We start from the raw sequence: 24,202 nt of genomic DNA on the forward strand, positions 1-24,202 counted from the left end.
TTTTGTCCTTTGGTTTTGAAGAGGACCATAGCATCAGGGAAATGATAACATGATTTGCAGTTGATTCCAGGGAGGGAGAGCTGTGCAAGGTCACCAGCCTCTCTATCTCCTCCAGAGCCATCTGGGGCCAGTGGCCTAATATTCATCAGGATGACTGGAGATGACTCAGGATGCAATGGGAGACCCTGGAGCTTTTAGGCTAAGGCCTTTTCAAGTTCTCACTTTGAGTGGGGTAATGTTCATTCAGTGAAGAAGTGAGTGAAGGGGTGGCCCCTTTAATTTAAAAAAAAAATCAAACTGGGAGGGGAAGACCCCCAGGGTTGCTGGTGAAAAGAGAAACAGTTACTACTATGGGAAATATATAGATAATAGTTATCTAGATATTTTTATCATAGGTGTATATACATATATATGCATACATATACACACATGCATATTTATATATGTATAGATATAGTTAATTAAATATTTATATGCATAATTTTTCTATATTTTGAAATTTAATTCCTTTATTACCAAGTTTTCTTCATCTGAAACTTTTGTATATATGGAAAAATATTTTGGAAAACTCTCAAGGGAGTTCATGGTCACATTCAATATCCCAGTTTGGAGGAAGGCATTAATGAAATGTAATGCAATCGACCTTTCAGAGCTCGTAAGAGTTTCACTCCACTCTTTCCAACAGGTCCAATTTTGTTAACAAGCTTTGATTCCCAACAGAGGCATCTATGGGAGGATGGGATAACTGGATGAAAGCTTTGGGGGTTTGTTTGTTATTCTTGTCAACAGGCCTGAGCTGTACTTTAAGTAAATGAGGGTATCCTCTTTCCTTAAGGGCACTGGGCTGGCTCAGACAATAGCCAGTGGCTGCCTATTTACAGTTGGAATTGCCCCAGCAGGGTTTCAGTTCATCTGACAAAGTGAATTAGGCTCATTTGCAAGTGTCTCCCATGCCCCTTAATGAAAATTTCAAACAATCAGTTGGAATAGTATCTGAAATTAGAGCTTCTTGAGCAGCTCATTAACTTGGGATCGAGACAGAGTAAATGGGTCTGTGTGGAATCAGTCAGATTATTTCCTCCCTAGGGTGTAGTACTGTACTAATCAACTCATTTTCTCCCAGGGTTGCCCCCTTCTCTCCCTGCCCCCATCGCTCATGGCTAATGACCATGCCCAGTTTCTCTTCCTCTATTATACAGAAATGTCAACATATAGATTCTACTTCCCAGTGTTTTAATAGCTGTAAAGGAAAGAGGGAAGAGTACAAAAATAAGGAAAGCAATCAGTCTTACCACTGTATGGTGAAAAAACTAGAAAGTTAGCAGTGAGAAGAATTACCAAGGACACCAGGGATACAGAAGGAACCATTCTGGGCAAGTGGCTAAGCCATTTGGGGCTGACCTGTCCTCGGAGTGATTACTTGTGCTTCTGAGTTGTCAATTAGTCCCTCCCATGTGGTTCAAGAAGGTAAACTAGGTGCTTGGTCACCGGCCCCTAAATATCAACCCCTCTGTAAATCATTTCACCATTACAACTTTATTCAGGTCCTAAAGGGCTCATCAGGAACCCCAGTGAAACTCAAGCTCCTCAAAGGAAGAGTTATGCTTTAGTTAGCAGTTAATATTTGAATGAGATTAATTGAGAGCCAGCTGCAAGGAAACTGGGATGGACCTTTTGGTTTTCTTTATTCTTTTTAAGGGTATGGTGACCTTGAACAATTTTTGTCTAGGATTACCCTACTTGTCTCGGCCTTCATAATAAAAGAGGGATATATTCAAACTAATGTCCTACCTTCCCATCTGATTAGGGCCTCCATTAGAGAGATACTGCTACTCCAACTGAGTTCTGAATATAGCTAATAATAATAACTGACATTTGTAGAGAACATTAAGGATTACAAAGTATTTCAGTTTATATGATTTCATTAGGTCCTCATAATGAAATTATGAGGTAATTACTGTGGAGGTAAGTACTGTGGGTCTTGTTATCCCCATTTTATAAAGAGACAGGGGATTTAGAGAGGCAAACGACTTACCCAAGGTAACTTAGTGAGGAAATGGGATAGTTAGGACTTGGTTTCAGGTCCTTTGACTTCAAATTATGACCTCTTTCCATGACCCAATGCTTGAAAATTTCAAAACTATTATACCCAAAGGTATTTCTTTGAAAGAACACAAGAGTGTCCTATGTGATCAAATGAGCACACAATTTGGTGACATTTTTAGTTTTCTCAGTGATGAGATAGGATGGAGAGAATTCCAAACGTTAATTATCAAGTAGTTCTAAATGGTTCCATCTGCCCACTAAACCAGTACTGAGGGAAATCATAATTGCCACGTCTTTTTGAATGTGTTGGCTACTAAATACCAAGGTCTAACTTTGGTCATCAGTAATGTGAACTTCAAAGAAATTTTTCTTTGTGTTTAAATGTAGTTTCCTTACTTTTTCTCTTTCTGCTTTCATTGACATTCTCTGTTTTGTGTTTTCTAACTTGAAACTTTTTTTAAAGTATTGTTTTCAGTCCCTGTTTTGAACCCAGTTTGTCAAAAACCTCTCTGGGACCACAGGCCTGGCTGTATTTAACACAGTATATTTCTTTCTAGGAGTTAGATGATATGCATGGAAAACTACATTGTGAATGGGGGTTTTTACAGATTCTAAACACTAACATAAGTTACTCTTGTATTTTCCTATATCAGGAAATAAAGATGGAGGAAGCTATGACCCACACAGGTATTCAGACTTTTTTATTCTCCCTGGCAGCTGCTTTCCCAATAATTGCATGATCCAGTCCATTTCAACTAATGTCTATTCCTTGCCATGTTGTACAGAGAAGTGCTAGCTTGTGGTGCATGCAAGTTCTAACAGCATCCTACACTGCATTTTGTCATTGGTTTCAGATAAATCATGCATTTAACTCCCCTCATTCACAGTAAAGCATCAACCAGCACACTTAACTTATCCCATGCTGATTTCTGAGAACGTTTTAAAAAATACATAGTAAACTACATAAAAAATGCATTGTTGTGGAAAACAATACTCTTAGAGGGAACCAAAAAATTAGTCTCTTTGGGGGGTCTTCTCTAATTACTTGGGAGTTTCGTAGCAGCTAGTTATCTGGAAAGATTTCATTAAATATAAGTTAAACAATATCTCTAGGCATAGGAAAAATTAGAATTTTAAAGAGAAGGAAAAGGAATACAACAAATACCCTAGATGTTACCACTTAGTAGCAAATATGAGAAAGCAAAGAGTTCAAAAGGGTATTGATGAGAAACAGTGATTCCTAGTCCAAGGTGGCACAGTAGAGAGATCCCGGGGCATGGAATCAGCTAGACCGGAGTTCAAATTTGTTCTCAGACACAGCTGTGTGACAAGACACTTAACTATGTTTGCCACAGTTTTATCATTGCAAAATGAGCAGGAGAAGGAAATGGCAAACCACTCCAGTATCTTTGCCAAGAAAACCCCAAATGAGGATCATGAGGAGTTGGGCATGACTGAAAAATGACTGAATGACAAAAAGGACAAAAGAAGAAGGAAAGTGAGAGTTAGCACGCTCAGAGAAAGTTTATTTACATAGGCTGATAGCATTTGCAGATGGGAGGATTCTTTAAAGATCATCTATCTAGTCAAACCTCATTTTGACAAATGAGGAAATTGAGGGGCAGCTAGGTGGTGCAGTGAATAGAGCACCGGCCCTGGAGTCAGAAGGACCTAAGTTCAAATCCAGCCTCAGACACTTGACACTTACTAGCCGTGTGACCTTGGGCAAGTCCCTTAACCCCAGTTGCCCTACCTTCCCCCCTCCAAAAAGCAAAAAAAATAAATACATAAACAAATGAGGAAACCGAGATCTAGTGAGGTTAAATGACTTGCCCAAAGTCACCTTGCTTGTAAGTAGCAGAGCTGGAATTCACATGCAAGTCTGATGATTCCTATTTCCACTATGTCAGCCTCCCAGGATGACTTGCCACCACATATCATAATATAAAGACTGTCTATTAGGACAAAGAGAGGTTGCAATCTGTGTTGTTATAGGACTCATGCTGATAAAAAAAAAATCAGCCATCTTTTATGATGTTGAAATCAGATAACCAATGCAACCAAGGCTCCAACCGGAATAGCAACTGGGAGAGCTGAAGAGAAGGAAAGAAAAGAAAAAGGAAGCAGTTAGTCAGTGTACTTTTGGGATAGATGATTGATTATACATATAGATAGATATCAGTTATAAATATAGATAAATAGATGTCTGATATAGATATATGGAACAAGCGATGCTAAATAATCATGATTCTTTCAAAATCTTTAAAACACTTTAGAGTATATTTTTAATAATAAAATTTATTAGATTGTGAAAGACTTTTAAAGAAGTGGCAGAAACCAAATTGAGGACCTTGGAAAGGCTATAAATCCTTGGGGGGGGGGGGAACAAACAGAATTAATTAGGCTAGACCTGGTAGGCTCATACCTTCCAAGTATTATTTCTTTCTTTTGGACAAAAATTTGGGGTTGTTTTTATCCTTAACAGTGATACAGAAGCCCCTGGCAAAGCAATCTGATTCCCTCATTCAGCAAATTCATTTTGCTTCTTTCATTCATTGCTTTAGTTGACATTTAATACAGATAAAAGATATATGAGCTCAGGCTGAGAATTCCTAGATTAGGACAGAAACAAAACAAACTTTTAAAAAGGACATAGCTCAGAAAGTGCTTTAGCAAATAAATATGAGTAAAACCAAGAGCTTTCTCCCCATCCTGTATTGGGGGAAAGTAGACATATTCAGTTTGTTGCTTTTTGTTTTATTTGTGTTTTGTCTTTTTCCGTGTTACACAAAAATAGTAATATTATTGTTCTCCACATTAAAGTCAGAGCTGCCATCAGAGACGGTCATGTTTATGAGTATCTCTGAAATTATCAGCGTTGTATTTCTGCATAATCCTTCATTTTGTAACCAGGGACACTCTCTTTAGCTCTCTGTTGCCTCTTCAGCTCACATCTTGCAGCAAAATACCACCCCTCTGTGCCAGGCTGTCCTCTTGGATGGTGTTTCTCAGCAAGCCACAGCCTCAAAAACTATGCTTCTCTCCCTTTGCTTATGATTGCCCCCACTTTATTTAAAATGCATTGCAAACCTTCAAGTGCAACTATTATAGTTATTATCATCATCATTTTTATTGCTTTTATTTAAATTTACAATGGTGAGATGTATGTCAAAGCCTTAGATGAAGACATTTCAACCTTTTTGGTGCCATGGACCCCTTTGGGAGTCTAGTAAAACCTCTGGAACGCCTTCTTAGAATGGTATTTTTAAATGCATAAAATAAAACACATAGGATTACAAAGTAACCTGATGGTATTGAAATATAGTCATCAACATATATTTTAAAACAAATTTATGAACCCCACTTTAAAAACCCCTGATTTAAATGAATGAAACAATGTGACAAAGAGACAAATTTTACTTGACATTGTCCTTAATAATTAAGGACAAATCTTAATCAATCATATAACCCCAGAAAATTATGCCACCATTTGACCAGACATTAAGAAAAATTCCCATTTGATCACTATCATTATTATCAACATTTGTCAGTTATTAAACGACCATATATTTATCTTGTGAATTGTGTGTATATGCTTGTTGAGACAGGAAAAGAAGTTTTTTAAGCATGGAATCTTTTGAACATTGCAGTTATATTGTTGCTTTGATTTAGGAACATCTGAGATCTCTGGAGGATTGCCGTGATTGAAAGATGACATTTACCTTTAAACTATTACAATGCTAAGAAAAAGTAGCTGAGAGAAATTATGTTTTTGAATATGAGTAGATAAATACAAATGTCACAAATAGGGTTCATTTCCAAGTCTCTCAGATTTATAGCAGCACTTCACATTGGTCTGTGCACAAGACAAAGTAAACAATTTGCTAACTGGTCATCAAGCATAGTGAGAAAGTTGTGTGTTAGGTTTTATTCTTCTTGTTTACTGATCATAAGCAATTACCACTCCTATTTTTAACATTTAATTTTTTGTTTATTTTTTTGTTGCATCTGATATATCATCATTTGATACTTGCAAAAATCTATTTTGATTCTAATGCTATCATTTGAACTAGAACTAGATAAAGGAAATATAACCTGTCATAAGACCTTATAACTTCTCAATTAGCCTATTGCCTACTGTCTGCACCTCTATTCAAGGTTAAAGTTCATCATTTGCTATCTCTATCCAACCTTCCTAAGATGGTAGCCCCCCCCCCAAAAAAAGCCCAGTTTCTGCATGCTAATGTACTTTGAGGGGCAGCTAGGTGGCACAGCGAATAGAGCAACTGGCCCCGGAGTCAGGAGGACCTGACTTCAAATCTGGCCTCAGATACTTAACACTTACAAGCCATGTGACCTTGGGCAAGTCACTTAACCCCAACTGCCCTGCCTTCCCCCCTCCAAAAAAAAAGCAAAGAAAAAACCAGTATAATGTACTTTGAGGTGTGAGAATATTTTAATACTCTAATGTTTCAGTTTTTTTAAGGTCACTCTTGTGAGAATATCAACTATATAGCCAGCACTGAACCTCAGAGGAATTTTTTTTAATTGAAGGCAGCTCAGAGAGGGAAGAAGCAACTCTTTGAGCAGTTAGTAGTGACAAAAAACCTGAAAAGCTCCAAAAATTCCACCTGATGTTGCAATTGTTTGATTTGTTGCACAGAAGTAAAGGAGGGCTCTTGTTGGCCAACAGTGGCTAAAACCAAGGTACACATCACAAAACTCAAGAATCATGAAGAAAAAGGCAGGATAATTAGACAAGATGAGAAAGAAGAAAAAAAATGGAGAAAAGAGAGGGGTGAAAGAAGTTAGTGATATAAATTATTTCGAAGAGTCGATAGCTTCTAGAAATCCCAATGGACATGACAAATTGACATCTGTGACAGTGGAGAATAGGAGGTCCAATGAGGAGGAGGCAGGAGGAAGGCAATTAGATGAGTTCTGCAGTGAGAGGGATCATGGTGCCACAAATGCATAGCAATCATAGGCCAGCTCTTAAAGGCAGGGCAAACAGCCTTGGAGACACATTAGGAGCACTCAGTGCAGCAGAATAAAATTTCTGACATTTATAATGAAGAAAAGGTTAAATTATTTTCAGCAAAATATGTGCAGGAAAGCACAGACTGCATTTTTGAAAGATTGCCATCTGAAATAGTTAAAACAAAGGCTCTGGTGCATAAAAACTATTCATCTTGGATTCTTTAGAAAAAAATGTGTGCAAGAACTCATTCCTGAATTGTGGCAGATAACCACAGCATTACTGTATCAATTCTGTTCCATGCTAGATATGAGTTTTCTTGCAGAAGCCATAATGACAGTCTTTTTTTTTTTGCACCTTTGGCTCTGGTGGATTATTTTCCCAGAGAGGAAATGGCTTCAGAAGCATGAGTAGATATGGATGAATTCCTATGATTCAACAAAGATTTATTGTGCCAAACTACTTGCCACTAAGATTTGGGGTAAGGGGAGAAAGAGAATCAGACAGAGAAAAAGAAAAAAAAAACAACTAAGAAAAAGACAGAAAATACCAGAAGGAAAAAAGAAGAAAGAGAAGATGAAAGGAAGCACTAAGTAAATATGGACTGACAATGCAAAACATCCAGCATAGACAAAAAGAAAAAAAAATGCCTTCCTTAGAAATTAGTGATGTTATGGGACTTGGTTTTTCTTTTAATTTCTTGCAAAAAAAAACTTCATCCTATAAATTTCACTTTCCAGAACAATAATTGGTTGGCTTCATACATTACAACATAATGTTTCTTTCTTTTAGTTGACATTGGTTTCCAAAAAAGAGACAATCCCCCAACTCTAATGGTACCTTCCTGAGTAAGAACCATGACTTGGCCTAGAAGAAATGACATTATGCTGTTCAATGATGGTCAGCTATAGACTGACACAAAACAAAAATAAATTATTGGGTTTTTAGTTTCTCTTATTCATTAGAATCTGAGAGAAAGGAGAAAATAGAAAGGAAGAAGTAAAGAAAAATAAACAATATTGCAGTTAAAATTGGTAATTTCTTATCCACTTTGTAATTGATTGCTGTTCTTACAGTCTAGCAAGGAGCCCTAGCTGCCTTCCCCTGGTTTTCTCAGAAGTGGAGGGGAGAGAGTTGACCTTGACAGCTAATGACAGGAAAATAAATAACAATTATGATTTGGGCTGGGCCATAATTTGGCCAATGACACCTGGGAAATTGAGATACAAAGACTCCTTTAGTTCCTTTTTTTCCTCTCTTGATAACCTGACTAGAGTAATGAGATGAACATCATTCAGTGACTAGACTCTGAATAGCTCGACATCTTCAATCTTGACTCTGTTTTTCTAAATGGTTCTCGTGGAAGGTTTTTTTGTTTGTTTTCTGTGTGTTTTTATCTACAGGACTAATATAGTTGGCTGTGCTGACACACCAATTGCAAGGAGAGAGACAAAGAGAAATTAGAATGAAGGAACATTGATGAAATTTTTTTTAAACAAACCAAGATACCCATTCAAAGAGGGATGGATCTGTAGGGTTAAAATGTCATGAAATAAGTATATTCAAGTCATTGGTTTGAAGTGTTTGCTTAGATCCTGGTTCGGGTTTTTGTTCTTACCAAGTTCTAAGGTATCATCATAATAATAATAATAATAATTACAACTACCCAGATTGACTATCATTTTTCATATCACTTTTCAGTCATCTCATTTGATCTTACCAATGACCCTATTAGACTGGGCAGGTATTAATTTCATTCATTTGAAAGGTTAGGAAACCATGTCATAAAACATTTTGGTGACTTAGCCAGTTCACAATAGACAACAGCAAAGCTAAGAGTTATCACTTCTAATAAATCCAGTGTTCTTTCCATTACACCATGCTTCCAAATAACAGAGATTTCTCCCTAGCCCCTTCTTTTTCCAGGTTGGGTCTTTTGCCCAATCACTTTTATAAACTAAAACTATTGCATCCATACCAAATTTGTTGGGGAAAGATTTGCTAAAGATGTATTTTTAACTACTGCTTTGGAAATGCAATAAATTAAAGGACCTGATGAATTTAAACTGTTTTCTTCAATGTAAGCTTGCTTGTATTTTCACAGAGGACAGTTATGGGATGGATGGGAAGGTTAAACTGCCGAACTTCACCGAAGACATCAACTGGCAAGGACTGGAAGATTTATACAGTGTAAATGAAAGTTCCTATGAATACAGATACAACTATAAACTGAGTCTGGTTGACTGGACTAATTACTTGAAGGATGTAGATAGAGTGTTTGCACTGCTGAACAGTCACTATGAGCAAAATAACACAAATGACACTAAAACCGCTCTAAAACATGGGTTCTTGAACATGTCATCTACACCACCTATGCTAGAGGAAATCACCTCCGCTGAGTCAGATGAAGATATAAGCAGTATGGAGGCAGAAGAGTGGCTGCTGATTGCACCACTGGACTTGGGAACCCTAGATTTGAATCCGACACCATTAAATCAAGAGAGGAAACTTGAATGGAATAATGATATTCCTGAGATGAGTCGTTTGAATTCCGAACACTGGAAATATCGTCATACTAAAAAATGGATGGGGGATAAAGAATTAAATAGCTTTGAGATGGATTTCAGTGGCAATGGTTTAACAGAGCTGCAGTCAACAAATAACTTCATTCTACAGCCCATTAGCAGTCATCAGAAAGAATCACACCAAGACAATGACCAGAAAGAGGATATATTTGAAGATCAGATGTATCTTCCTGTGAGCTCTGATGAATCAGCAGTTCATCGGGTTGCAAATACATCCAATGTTGATCAGCCAGTCGGATCCGGAAAAATGGAGACAATTTTGAACACCACAGAGGATAATCATACAAGGGAGAATTTGCAAAACCTAGAAGGCAGTGGTTCCTCCTCACTGTCCTCTAATTAGTTGAAATTGTAAACCTTATACACAGTATTTTTAAAATTGTTATTAGCAAACTAATAAAGGCAATCATGCCAACACACATTCCAAGCTTATTAAAGCTACATGTTTGTGGTTGTAATTAGTACATGTATGTATGTTTGTGTCACAGACCCACTAAGAACATATATATATTTTTTTTTAATTCTTGATTTTTCACAAGTAGAGAAAGAGGTCTTTTGGGTGTCCAAACAGTATTACCCTTTGAAGGTCATAAAAACACACCATGAAAAGTTATTAAATCAAAATGCCAAGAATTTGAGTTGCATAGCTTCCAAAAGTTGTCACCATCTATGAATGTCTTAGTATATTCGCACTGCCTATATAATGTGTTTCTGATCAATTATTTTTAACCACTGGAATTTCTAAATGTCACAGGTTAGAGTAAAATTATATTGCACTTTGAGATCCTTATTCCCTGTGCCATTTCTTCATTATTTTCTGTTCCTTGCCTCACTGTTTGTGCATTGTGATGTCATACCATAAGGTCACAGGAAAGAGATACAGGATGGATTGCAAGTGACAAGTGTATTGTTTCAATACTGTTTTGCCAGAAAAATATTGCATGCTTTTACTTTGACTTGCTAAAACTGAATAGCAGAAGAATATGATGGCTAAGAGTGTTCCAAGGTTTAAAAAACAAAGAATGAAAAATTGGCTATTCCCACAACTTAAGGGAGGGTATCAAAGTATTTATCATATCCTTGAAATGTCTACATTTGAGTATATTTTTGAAGACATCTTATAAAAGACTTTTCTTCCTTTGGAAAGATTTGTTTTATTGACATGAATAAGGGACTTAAAAGCTGGATTATATAACAGAAAAACCTGTTCAATAAAATAAACTCATGAATGTTTCCTAATTCTAACACAACACACATGCACCATGAGTTTGATTTCATAGTATTTTGTTATATTTTCATTTGTATGGGCTTCACCAAATACTGAAATTTTTAAAAGTACAATACTTAACTAATTGCCTTTGAAACTCTATGCTCTTGAATTCCTATTATTCTCCCATCGTAGATTTTCACATACCAATAAAAGAATTACCTCATTCATTTTCTTCACTACCATACCCAACCTCTTTTGAAAAGTTTCCTATGTTATTTTGTTTAGCGTACTGGTCTTCTGTTTTGTTTTACACAGCTCAAGAATTAAAGCAAAAAAATTTTTTTGCTTTGTTTTTAAAGTTCCTTTTTTTAAAGATTCAGTTTCTTTTAGTCGAATCTTTAATTTTAAAAAGCTGTTGTTATCATAGCCTTTGTAAATATGTTAAAAACTAACTAGCTGTTACATATCTGATGTATGTGTCATTGGCTGAATGACAGAACAAACGTATTTATGGTCATGAATGATGCTATTTGTAAATAGATCTCCGTCATTAGGAAACCTACTGTGTTTTTAAATCTTGTATAATATTCTGTGATACTTTTATAGAACAATTCTGGCTTCAGGAAAGTCTAGAAGCAATATTTCTTGAAATAAAAAGGTGTTTTAACTTTATCTGCTTCATATAAATTCACATGACCAAGTTTTGTAGTAAAGATATTTCTGCAATAAACTGGTCTCATTTTACATTACTTAAATCCCAGCCAGACCTCAGATCATTGTCTTCTATGAGGAATAACCAGCAATGAATTTCCAGGTTGAACATGATGATTTCCTTGAAGTTGCTTAATTGCTGTTTTGGGGATACAGGACAAGAAGAACAGTTCTTGAGAGCTCTAGAGTTGCCAAATGAACAGAAGTTAGAATAACAAATACATTTTACTCTGTCCAGAGCCAAGATTAGGAGTAATGAGAACTTCCAAACTTTAGTGATTGATCCCATTCAGCATTTACCAAGACAAGTCTCATGAGCTATTTAGAAGCTTCTCCCTTTTTGCCTCAGGAATTGTAAATTATCCAAAAGTCATTTATATGAGAGGAAAGAAAAGGAGTTGGTTATTTTTTTTTTAAAGCAATCAGGGTTAAGTAACTTTCTCAAGGTTACACGGCCAGTTATTTCTGGGTGGGTGCTAAGTGTCTGAGCCAGGATTCGATCCCCAGGTCATCCCAACACTGGAGCCGGTGCTCTTACTTGCTGTGCTACCTGGCCGCCCCTGGATAGTTATTTCTTACATAATTAAGGGGAGATTCTAGCTTCCCTGTGGATACAGTATTCTGGGTAAATATTTCCCCAGAGAAAACTGGTCTACTTTCTTCCTAACCCCTTGATTTTATAATGTAGCCTCCCCATTGTTTGAGTCCAATGTTGTTGAAGATGTCATAACATTTTTAGAGTGGGAAGGAGAAACTGAAGCCAAGGTTAGTGACTCAGAGAAGATGCTATAGTGAAAAAAGGCCCAAGGTTGTTGGCATCTGGGAGGCTTGCAGAAGAGGTATGACATGACAGGGCCTCTTACTGTATATAAGAATTATGCACTAAAGACCACCTCAGAAACAGTTAATAGGGCACATAGAAATGTGGAAATTACTATACGGGGAGGAGGCCATGCCCTTTTTCTTTTTCTATAATATCATTAGCTGATGTAAGGATAGACTGACCACCCAGAAGCAGGAACCCAGAAAGAATAATGAAAGCCAATTGCATCCTCTTCTTTCTTCCCTTCGCCTTTGCTGATTGAGTACTGAGGAGGTCTTAGAGAGCAGCCTAAACATGTAGTTCATTGCTGCTCTGAAAACACTGAAGTAATAGTGGAAACAGCTATCTTCTCAAGTGGCCGTAATTAGTATGTTCCAAACTGCTTCAGACTAAGAACCAGTCTGAAGTACTTGCAATTGAAGTCCCCTAAGTGGGATGGAGTTTGATATACTTTGAGAGGCAGTCTGGCATAGTGAATAGGGTAGTGGACAAGTAATTAGGAAGGCCGGGGTTCAAATCCCATCTCAGAAACTTCCTCTGGGTCCCTTGACAAGGCATTTACCCTATGCCTCAGTTTCCTGATCTATCATATGAGAGAGTTGTACTCAGTGATCTTTAAGACCCCATATGGCTCTAACTCAAAGAATTTGTGAATTAGGATTAAAGGAATTTGGACAATAGGTGAAGTAAAAAGATTTCACTCAGATACTCTGATGAGATCATCAAACTCATAACAGACTACTCCTTAGTATATTTTCTGGATATAGGTATAAGGTCAATCAGTTTACCTCCTTTCAAAACCAATCTCTCACTTGTTTGCTATTGCCTGAAATTTATTTACAAAGAGATGACATCTTTCATTCCACTTCATATAATGATAGAATCATTGAGTCTTGTAACACATGCCTGAAATTCATTTTACCTTTTCCTAGATGTGTGATCATTCAGCCTTGGCTAAAAAACCTTCACAGGTGGGGGACTAAGCCCATTTCTGCTAAGAACAGATCGAATAGCCAGTAAATCTTCCTGATTTCAAACTCAAATCAATACTTTAAGACATCCATAGGGGGCGGCTAGGTGGCACAGTGAATAGAGCACCGGTCCTGGAGTCAGGAGAACCTCAGTTTAAATCCAAACTCAGACACTTAACAATTACTAGCTGTGTCCTTGGGCAAGTTGCTTAACCCCAATTGCCCTGCATTCCCCCCTCCAAAAAGCAAAAGGGGGGAGAGAGAGAGAGAGATCCATGATTCCAAAAACATCTGTAGTCTTATCTCCACTGTTCCAGGGCTTGAAAATAGGAAGGCACTGAGGGGCTAGAAAAGGCTGCCCCTGGTCAGGGGAGGACCAGAGCAAAAGGGAGGAATTTAAGTTTATCTTAAATTTCATCTTAAATTATCTTAAGTTTATCGACCCTGTTTATCTGCATCTAGGCCTAAACAAATAAAAACTGTAACAAAATTGTCAACAAACACCCATGAGTAACAATGTAGGGTCTGGGCACAGGACATGTAGGCATTTAACAAATAAAATATTTGTTGAATGAAATCCATCCTGACCCAGTCCGAGGTGTTGATTCTTCAGATCAGAGTGAGGCTAGGCTGGCAATAAACTCAGAAAAAAAAATGTGGCTGGGCACAAGATAAAGGGATGAAAATCCACTTGTCTAAATGTCCTTTCCCCTACATCTCCATGAGAGTGGGGTTTCTGGGGCTGCTTTCCACCTAAGTAGCAGCTATTCCCCATTTCAGCCACAAGGTGTCACTATGGTGCAACGGGAAAGCAAACTTAATTAGGCCTGCCAGGGAGGCTCAGTTCTGTAAGAGCTGTCTCATTGATTTTTTAAAGTAACAGCCCTTCTCTTGATGCTGCCATAAACCAGAAATGTATCTGGAAGAACCTGATCCACGGTGATTTCTCTATTTCTCCTTCACATAACATCTTCGTCATTCTAGAAAGCCACAGAATATTTTTATTCACCTTGGGCTGATTTGTATTGGTTTTAAGAGTTGGAAGTGCAATGCCCCTCGGAAATTAACTGTAAAAATAAACACTAAATATTGATCTCCTAACTGGCCAATGGTCTGAAGAAATTTAAAATATTTTCTGGCTTGGGCAGTAAGGGAGCTAGAGAGGTGGGCTGACCCTCTTATTAACTGCACTGGAGAAGAAGAAAGGCAGCTACTTGGGAAGATGGTTTTGGCCGGTACCCACGACACTGATGGTGCATCAACATGAAAAAAGCTAAGGGGAAGAAGCTGAGTAGCCCTTACCTCCCGCTTTGATTGGAAGGATCTACTCCAAAAGTGTCCTGGGGTTTTTATCTAATCAAACAACAAGAATGTATGTATTAAGCTCCTACTGTATACAAGACACTACACTAAATTCCTGGGCATACAAAAGACAAAAAAACGAAACAACCCCTGCCCTCAAAGACCTGACATACAACATGTACACGTAATAATAAATACATGGTAATTTAGGGAGCTGCTGGGGCTAGGACCAGAATAAGGAAAGATTTCATGTACGAAATAGGGACTTTCACAGTCCCTGAAGCAAAGTGGACAATTGAGATAATTATTTGTGTAGGGAAGAGAAAGAAATCCCTTTTGCCCCAAATGTCCACATAATTGAGGGAAATGTCATGGATTTAAAAGAGAAGGGATGTTTTTAGTATATGTTACTCTCCATGAACATACGTGGACAGAGGACTTTATGCAAATGATGGATCACCTTGAAGAAACACTTTCTCTGTCTCTACCATATATAAACAACTAAATTTAGTTTCTGAGGGAGTGAAGAATGGAAATGAATACCATGACCTTTACAATGACTTAAGCAGAATACCCCCAACCCGGATCATTTCTCAACTTCAGAGATTTTTTCTTTTTTTTTTTTTTTTTTAGTGCTTCCTCGGTCATTTGCCTCTTGCCCTCAAGTTTTAGGAGGACTGTATTGAACCTTCAGCTTTCCTTCTCATTTCAATTCAGAAAGAACTATACACTCTGGTCATTTCTGAAGCTCTTTCTCTTTTGTCCCCTAGCTCATAGATTCTGAGCTCAGCGGTTTTCTCACATTACCAAACCCCAGCGAACCAGCTCTAAATAAAGTAAATTACTATTTGATTCTCATTAGCATCAAGCTTTAATATTTCAGTGGGTGCCTAACATCAAATTTAAACATATTTCCTCCTCAGAAGTCAGTTTTAATCTATGTTGCAAGCAATTCAATTTCAACATTTACTAAACATCTTTTTGACAGGGACTGTGCAAGGTTCTGGGAATACACAACAGTTCTTGTCCTCAAGGACCTTATATTCTAATGGGGGAGTATGTGTATCCATATAAGTGTAATATTAGTCAAGAAATTATGGGAACAGAATAGAGATACAAACAATGAAAGAAGTCCTTAACTATTTTGTGTGGGGTCATGGACCCATTTGGCAGTCTGGTGAAGCCTATGGATTCCTTCTCAGAATCTTTTTAAATATTAAAACAAATGCTAAATTTGTTTTAAAAAATCAGAGAAAATTAAAATGTGATCTTTTTTTCCTGTCCAAGTTCATGGATCCCCAGAAATTTCTCCATGGTAGATCCGTGAATCCCAAAGGTTAAGAGTTCCTGCTCAAAGAAAAATTGAGGAGAGAACACTACTTGATAAACCGAAAGGCAGTCAGTTCTGATGTCTATAATCCTGTGCTGAATACTGAACAGCTATAAGGTGGTTTTAGTAAATATATCCTATATGATGCCTGGAAGATTCAGATCACTTTTCTGAAGGATCTTTTTAAAAAAGTTGATTCTCCATGTTCTGGAATATACAGTATAATTCTTCAAGGCTTAAGTGGCACATAGATGACCTAAATCCCTTCCATGCCTAATAGTATATAAAGGAGCATTTAATCAATGCAAAAAACATTAAGGTCCTCTTTAATATTTGCTACCAGAGATATATAAAGAAGAAAAATTCCAGCTGTCAAGGAGCTTACAATAAGATATACATGGATGTATTTGCCTAGAACTATGACATTCCAATTCCACATTGACTGAAAAGCTTGAGGATACTGAGAGGTGTCGATGCCCAGAGAGAACCAGTCTGTTCTTAATGCCAGTCCCTGTAATATCTTATGGATGTTTTCATCAAAATGTTGAAGATATCCTTTCCTATTCAACCCAAAAGCTCCTATTATAATCCCTACAAGTGAATGATACCCTGAGCTTTCAAATGAAAACAAGACAGGGCCATAATATCTAAATACCATCCCTCCCCTTTTTTTTTCATTACCCTTTGCTATTCATTCCAATGACTCCTTGTATCTACCGGGGAGATTCTGAGACTGAAGTCATGATATTCAATTAGGAAACACTTATTTCAACTAATGAACCCTTTATCTCTTTCTGAATTTCTAGTAATTTTTCCCCCTAGGTAGGTATAAAACATGCACAAATAACTATAATAGAAGTCAAAATGGTGTTTGATGGAGGTCAAGTCAAGGGAAAAGAGAAATTTTGAAAGGGAATGATCATCTAAGGGAAGCTTTGTGAAAGAGATGACATCTGAACTGGGTAGACCTTTAAGTTAGGGGAAAGAATTACAGTGGGTGAGGATATGGAAAGAGTACAAAATACAGGGGGTGGGGAGAGTGGGATGAAGGGGAGAGAGCAATACAAGAGAAGAAAAAAGTAAGTTATTTCATTTGACAGGAATATATGAATGTATGGAAAAGTGCTGAAAATATAGATTAGGGGCAAGTTGAGGAAGATCTTGAATTGACCAAGTTTTACAGAACTTGTATTTTAGTTTGTACCATTGGAAAAACAAGTCAGCAAAGGATTCAATCACGATAGAAAGTATCCTGGCAATCAATTTCTTTTATCACTCTATGAAAAGAAAATGCCCAAAGGGTCGCCATTGTTTCATCTCGTGACACAGCAAAAATCCTAATAGGCAAACTCTGGTTTCAATCCAAGAAAGCAATGTATCCATTTATTCCTTTTTAAAATTTTTATTTTCAATCATCAAGTATTCAAGAAATTGTAAACAAATGTTTACAAGCACATTGACAGTAGCTTTCATTAAACACACGGTGATAAATATATTAAATGATCCTAAGTGCTCTCCAAATAAATAGTAATTTTAAAAACCACAAAATGAGCCTTCTGTATATGCAACAATTCAAAACAGCCTCTCATCACAAATATACTTCTATAAAGGACACAGACACACACGCACACACACACGCACTCAGCCCAACCTCTAAGGACCTAATGTCAAATTATTTGACACCATATAACATTTTTCAAAAATTAGAAACCAGCATTCCTGTTTCATGCTCCTAACCTATCATTTGGGGTTTGTGGTTAGAGGTATTCTTTGGATGAAGAATGCCCACTATAAAATCTCAAGGTTTTTTGTTTTAATGTTTCATTCTTGGATACCAAGTCCAAATGACTTTCTTTTGTACAACTTTTTGGCTTAATGTGTCCCAATAGTCATTTTAGTTTTTAGGGATGTTTTCTGCTTCTGTTTCTACCCAGTAACAACAATGGGTCACCACAAAAAACATCACCCTTCAAACCCCCTTCATTAAAAACACCTGATTGGTGTAAACCCTTTCAAGAAGAAATAACAAAAGGTAATCTGAACCATGTCACTATTTACCTTTTTCTGAAATTACTCTTAATATCTAGGTAGTGCTGCTAAAGTAAATATAAAAGCACTGAGTTTTCTGTAGAAAAAGTATTTTCTATCACACTGTTCATTTGCGCAGCAGAAATTCTTCATATTGTAGATGTTGTATAAGTCATAGTAATGAGCAAGAGAAGCACTTCTTTCCCTGGAAATGCTCCAGCTTTCCAAAAGTAAAGCACATGCAGTCACATAGCGCTGGAATACTGGGAATAATACCGTGTAAGTAGCTAATGGCGAACATGCATCCTTGGACACCAGTAGCACCAATGCAGTTCCAGAAGCAACACAGAGGAAGGACACTGGAGGCAAGGCTGGAGTGAATATTGATCCTTCCTAGAGTTGGGTAAAGCAAGCCCTGTTTTGAAAGATCATCAGATACATATAAAATTTTCCCCAACTTGAGAACAAACCAGTGGTACACCTCATGACCTTGAGACAGATAAGATGAGAAAGGTTATTACAGATGATTTCTATACTGAAAGCCTATTCATTTAACCCAGCAGCCATTCTGCAGAGCCTGCTATTATGAAATGCATAGTGGAAACATGTGTAAGGCTCCCTACTGATCTGGATAATGAAGAACGAGGCAAATCTAGGTTTAAACAGCATTGTGAAACCTATCTGTTAGGGGCTTAAATGACTTGGGATGCAATTATACAAGTTATTGATGGTCATAAGTGTGTCTGTGCTCTATCTACATTGTTGAAAATACATACCCCATCCCTAGAAAGGGACTCCAGAAATGATAAGGTCTGAACTTTTGAAGACCTTGAGTTCTGGATAGTTTGTGACACAGTAGGAATTGATCATTTCTTTGATGTCAAATGAGGAGGAGGAATGGAGAAAAGATATCCTGATTCCACTGAAGAATGCAAGCTGAAATAAAGGGATTCTGTTTGGGTTTTTTTTTTTGTCTTGCTTTGTGATCTGCCAAGCAGACCACATAAAAAAATTCCCTTTGTAGTAAGCAGAAGTGTAGGTCCTGGACTGCCTCCCAAGACTGGCCCCATCTTAGCACAGACAAGCACAAAATTTGGTCCTAGAGAAATGGTTCTCAAATTGTGGTCCTTGAAGGTCCTCTAGGTGGACCTTGGTCTCCTGTAATATTCTCACAATATTTAAAATGAAGTGAGGCATAAATGAACAATTTGCTTATGATACCTAGTTTAATATTAAAACCTCACTTCTAAGTTATGTCATTTTATCCCTTTGTTCTGGGAAGTTTTTTCATGATGACTAACAAAAGTATTAGGTGGTACAGGGGGTCTTTCCCCACCAGAGTGATTTTTGGACCATTGAGGCTTGAGAACCATTGAAATAAACAGTGAACTAAGAAACAGAAAAGGGGAAATAAAATTGGTATTAATTTTTCTGTATTCGTTGCTCTAACAAATAGAGAACTTTGGTATTAAGAGACAGGGTTAATTAACGCCCACTGATATGGTAATCAGGTCAAATCAACTTTGTTTTGTATGGAGTTTATTATATTTTGGGAGCTGTGATTTGAACTATAACATATCCAAATCTGAATAATCAAAAGAGTCCTAGACTTAAAATCAAAGGACTTGGTCTTGATTCTAAGCTCTGCTATTTACATCCCATGTGTTCTTAAGGAAAATCACTTAACCACTGAGCCTTGGTTTCCTCATCTGTAAAACCAAGGAGTTGGAACAGATTCCAATACCTTCTAACTTGAGATCCTATATTATGAAGTCACGTTACAAAGAATTCTACTGTATTATTATCACTACAGAGCAGTTGTGTTATTATGATGCTCCCATGCTTTGTATGGAAGTAAATAGAAACTAAATCCCCATAGTCAGCACACTTATTTCCTGACAATTAAAAATTTGAATTTTGACTGTTTTCCATTCAATGACTAAAAATGTTAGTTCACAATACTCTATACTTTCATAACAATGGGTCAAGGATCTCTGATATCACTCATGATTGATGTAAACACTATCTATTAATGTGGTGGACAATCTAATGGATTAATCTCATGGAGCTTCCTGAAGCCCAAAGAAGTTAAATAACTTGCACATGGTAAAAAGTGGTAAGTGTGGGATGTGAACTGAGATCTTACTGAATCTGCTTTCTCTACTCTAATACACAACCCTACTGCCTCAATTAATTATAGCAATAACCACAGGTAGAATTTATAGAATTTTTCAAGATTTGGAAAGCACATCATATATGTTATCTAATTTATACATTATGCATTAATAAAACTAAATACATTAGTGAAATTATATTTTTAGAATATGAATGCAGTTCACTAAAAAGCATGATAGTTGTTGATTTTCTTAGAAGGATAACATCATATAATGGGAGGAGCCTCTAAGAGTCACAAGAAAACCTGAATTCTAGGTCTGGTTTTGCTACTAACTAGCACTGTGACTTCAGGCAAGTAACTAATCACTAAGCCTCAGTTTCCTCTTCTGTAAAATAAGACTGATTGTTTATCTTCCATTTTCTTCCCAGTTTTGTTGTAAGGAGCAAATAAGGATAAATGGAAAAACATTTTGCACAATGTAAACACTCTTTACAAATGTAAGGCTTTACACCAGAGAGTTTAATCAAAAATATCTATCCTAATATCTGTAGTAAAAATGTAAAATATATATTGCATAGGATCATATAATATTTTCAAAGTTGGAAAGGACATTAGAGGTCATCTAGTGCAACCCCTTCATTTTACAGAACAGGAAACTGAAGCCCAGACAGGTTAAATGATTTGTCCAAGGTCACCCACAGGTCCTCGGTAGTAAAGCCAGAGATAGAACTCGGGATCTAGCATTCTTTCTACCCCACCCTGCTACCTCCTATTCTAAGTTGGTTTGTGTATCCAAGGAAATATGTCATATTCTGTAACAAATGTCATTAAACACCTCTGAATTTAATTCAATAAAATGTCCAGTTCCTCAGTTCATCCAGGTGGGTCCTGAAAAGCAGAATTTGGCCCATGATGTCCTTACTACTTTTGTCAAAGGAGGCACTTGAATGTTTTTCAGGTTTCATTACTCACAGAAGACATAGTCATGGCCTCCAGAGTTTATTGTGTATGGGTAGGAATATCATTAGTAGCCAATGCGCATAGTTGGTTTGGTGTGTGTTTTTGACAAATCTTCAGGAAAGCTTCATTAAGAATTTTCTTTAAGTTGATATCCACCAAAGAACTAATGGAAATACTAACACCTCAGAGGAACAAAAATGTTCTGGGAAAAATGGTCACACACAAAATTACCTAAACCATTTTCCGCAATTCCAAAGCTAATTATGAAAGCAAGGTTTAATTAATATGTTTAATTAATGTCAGGAATTTTATTTAGAATGCATTTTAATGCCTAAAATGGATGTTTACATACTCAATATGTAATATAAACAGATTTGAGGTATATCACTATAAACTTATTCTAGCAGGATGCTTACCTAAACTACCTTATACTGTGTTTCCCCGATAATAAGACACTGTCTTATTATTTTTTTTTTGAAAGAAAAACACCAGAGGGCTTATTTTCAGGGGAGGGCTTATGTTGTCCTGCCTCAGCTCTCCTCCGCGGCACTGCTCTCAATGGCGCCAGCAAGCAAATCACTGGGGAAGAACAGGATGACTCGCTCACTGCTGCAGCTCTGATTGGATGCAGCTCGGAGCGCAGCGTGCGTTTCATGGGGGGAGGGGGAGGACGGTGCATACAGAGGGTACCATAATGTAGCGTGTAGCGCAGGGGATCACCTTCACTACAGTAGCAATCTCAATAGGGCTTATTTTCGGGGAAGGGCTTATTTTAGAGGAATCTTACACAGTAAGGGGAGGGCTTATCTTTGGGATAGGTCTTATTATTGGGGAAACATGGTAGGTTCAGCATTAAAATCTAGTGAAATATATCATGAAAATTTTAATAATAATTTTCCTACACCTAGGATTTTTCTTGGATGTTCTACCCAAAGTAGTAAGGGAAGTATATATGAAATGTGATTATAAACTTATGCAATTGCTTCTTAAATAAGCATCCCAGATAGACAAACACATAGGTTTAGTTCTTGAAAGCAGTCTCCTTGAGACACCACTTAAGAGGTAATGAACAGAAACTCATGTGTTCATGGAGGCTTCTCATTAATGGATGCCTCGTTATTCATTACTTGCAAGCATTGGACACTTAGTAATCTGACCTACTGGAACGTGCTAATACCAACTTTTTTTTTTTTTAAAGCAATTGGGGTTAAGTAACTTGCTCAAGGTTACACGGCCAGTTATTTCTGGGTGTGGTGCTGAGTATCTGAGTCCGGATTTGATCCAGGTCATCCCGACACTGGAGCCGGTGCTCTTACTCGCTGAGCCACCTGGCCGCCCCTAAGCAATTGGGATTAAGTAATTTGCTCAAGGTTACACGGCCAGGTTTTTCTGGGTGGGTGCTAAGTGTCTGAGCCCGGGATTCGATCTCCAGGTCTTCTCAAACACTGGAGCCAGTGCTCTTACTCCCTGTGCTACCTGGCCGCCCTGACCAACTTTCTTAAAGATAGCAAGAGGTTTAAAGGACAACCACCATCACCATGACTACAACCATCCATATACGGGAAGCATATTATTAATGAAGTCCCAGAAATCAATATGGATTATGTCAAATGGTAGAAAAGGAAACCATTCCTTCTTCCTCTTTCCAACAAGGTCAGTGGGTTGATGAAGTAGTTAATTAATATCATCAAGTCTGGGGCAAGGGGAAGGAAAGGTGGCATGATGTAGGGAATGCTAAACCCTTCAGCTCTACCTTCTCCCCTCTGCAGGTTAAATCTAAGAAAGTCCCAGGCAATAATCTGACAATGGGCATGATCAAATCTTCAGTGTGCTTCTCAGAATCTCCTTTATCCCCTTAGAAATAAACACTTGGTGCAAAACAATCTCATAGCAAGGGCCTGAATGATCCCAAGTGCCCTGGTGTGGTCATGCCCCTGAATCTTATCAGAAGCAGCCTCTGTTAAAAAACATTTTTTTTTAAGTCATGAGGATATGAAGGTTCCTGCCCAATTTGAAACCCTGACAAGGAATGGGAAATAAGCAACTGTCTTGTTCGATAATAAGTATTCCTCCACAGGGAGAATAGCACTACATGAACTGTATGGAAGAGAGACCATAAAATTAGGGAGGTACTTATAACTTCCATTCATTGTGGTATAGTTTAAAGAGCACTGGCTACTGAGTCAGGGGCCATAGGTTCAAATCCTACCACTGAAACTTACTGGGTGAAGTTGGTAAAATCATGTAACATCTCTGGGCTTCAGTTCCCTTGTCTCTAAAGTAAGGGGATTGGAGTAGACGACTTCTGAGGTCCTACCAGCCGTAGACCAATAATCTTAGGAAATAGCTAAAACCAGGTTTGTCTCACCATCAGCTCTAAATGAGTGTCAATGGATAAAACCTTCCTTCTGAGATCGCCTGTTCAGTGACTTGCTTTTTCCTTTAGAAATACTCTTCCATCTCTAGAGATAACCATCACTCTATAGGCAACCACTGTAAAACATAACTAATGTGACTAAAAAGTAAAAAGAAAGCACTCTATCAAAGGACATGCAAGTCTGGGATTCATTCATATTACTCTGCCAACACAACCAGGACTAAATCATGGTAAATCTCATCCCCAAATCACAAAGCAAAGCTGTCAGACTCACATTTCCATCTATAGGAGACAGTTACCTGGCAATGAGACCATCTCTCATACCAGCCCTGAAGACTAAATGACACCCCACCCTCCAAGTGACCACGCCCTCCAAATTTTCTTGCTACTCATTCCATAGTATGTATAGACACTTTAGGTATTGGGTGCTAGGAGATATTTTAAGATCAATCAAGATGGAACTTTATTTAGTGCCTATGACAAAGCTGTGCCCAGATGGACTCAATAAATGTTCCTTAATGATGATCATAAAGTGAATGTAAAAGGAGAGAACTCTCCCTCTTAGGCTCAGGATGCTCAAGATGGTAAAGAGGAAAGAAATCAAGGAGGATTGTATGTAGGAGGATCTTTGTGTGATGGGATTCAGGAAAATAGATTCCTTTATTTTGATCAATTTCCTTTTTTTTTTTTTTTTTTGGCCTTTTTGCAGGGTAATTGGAGTTAAGTAACTTGCCCAAGGTTACATGGCTAGTTTTGTGTGTGTGT

The 24,202-nt window shown here is 37.5% G+C and overlaps 1 protein-coding gene across 5 annotated transcripts in view; it reads left to right on the top strand.

The window, feature by feature from the left end:
* The window catches only part of SULF1 (sulfatase 1), a 217,128-nt gene extending 205,554 nt beyond the window's left edge, over positions 1 to 11,574 (top strand). For 4 of the 5 annotated variants that reach the window (XM_069100088.1, XM_069100087.1, XM_069100089.1 and 1 more), the window contains one exon: positions 9,129 to 11,574. In XM_069100088.1, coding sequence (XP_068956189.1) covers positions 9,129 to 9,952 — 824 coding nt within the window. In that variant the 3' untranslated portion in view covers positions 9,953 to 11,574. Of the gene's footprint in view, positions 1 to 2,699; positions 2,734 to 9,128 lie in introns of all 5 variants that reach the window. The other variant, XM_069100091.1, reaches the window with a different exon arrangement.
* The last annotated feature ends 12,628 nt before the right edge of the window (positions 11,575 to 24,202 follow it).

Source organism: Petaurus breviceps, unplaced genomic scaffold, assembly GCF_028583685.1.
Source record: "Petaurus breviceps papuanus isolate PSGF00001 unplaced genomic scaffold, PetGlider_PUasm1.0 38, whole genome shotgun sequence".
Lineage (NCBI taxonomy): Eukaryota > Metazoa > Chordata > Mammalia > Diprotodontia > Petauridae > Petaurus > Petaurus breviceps.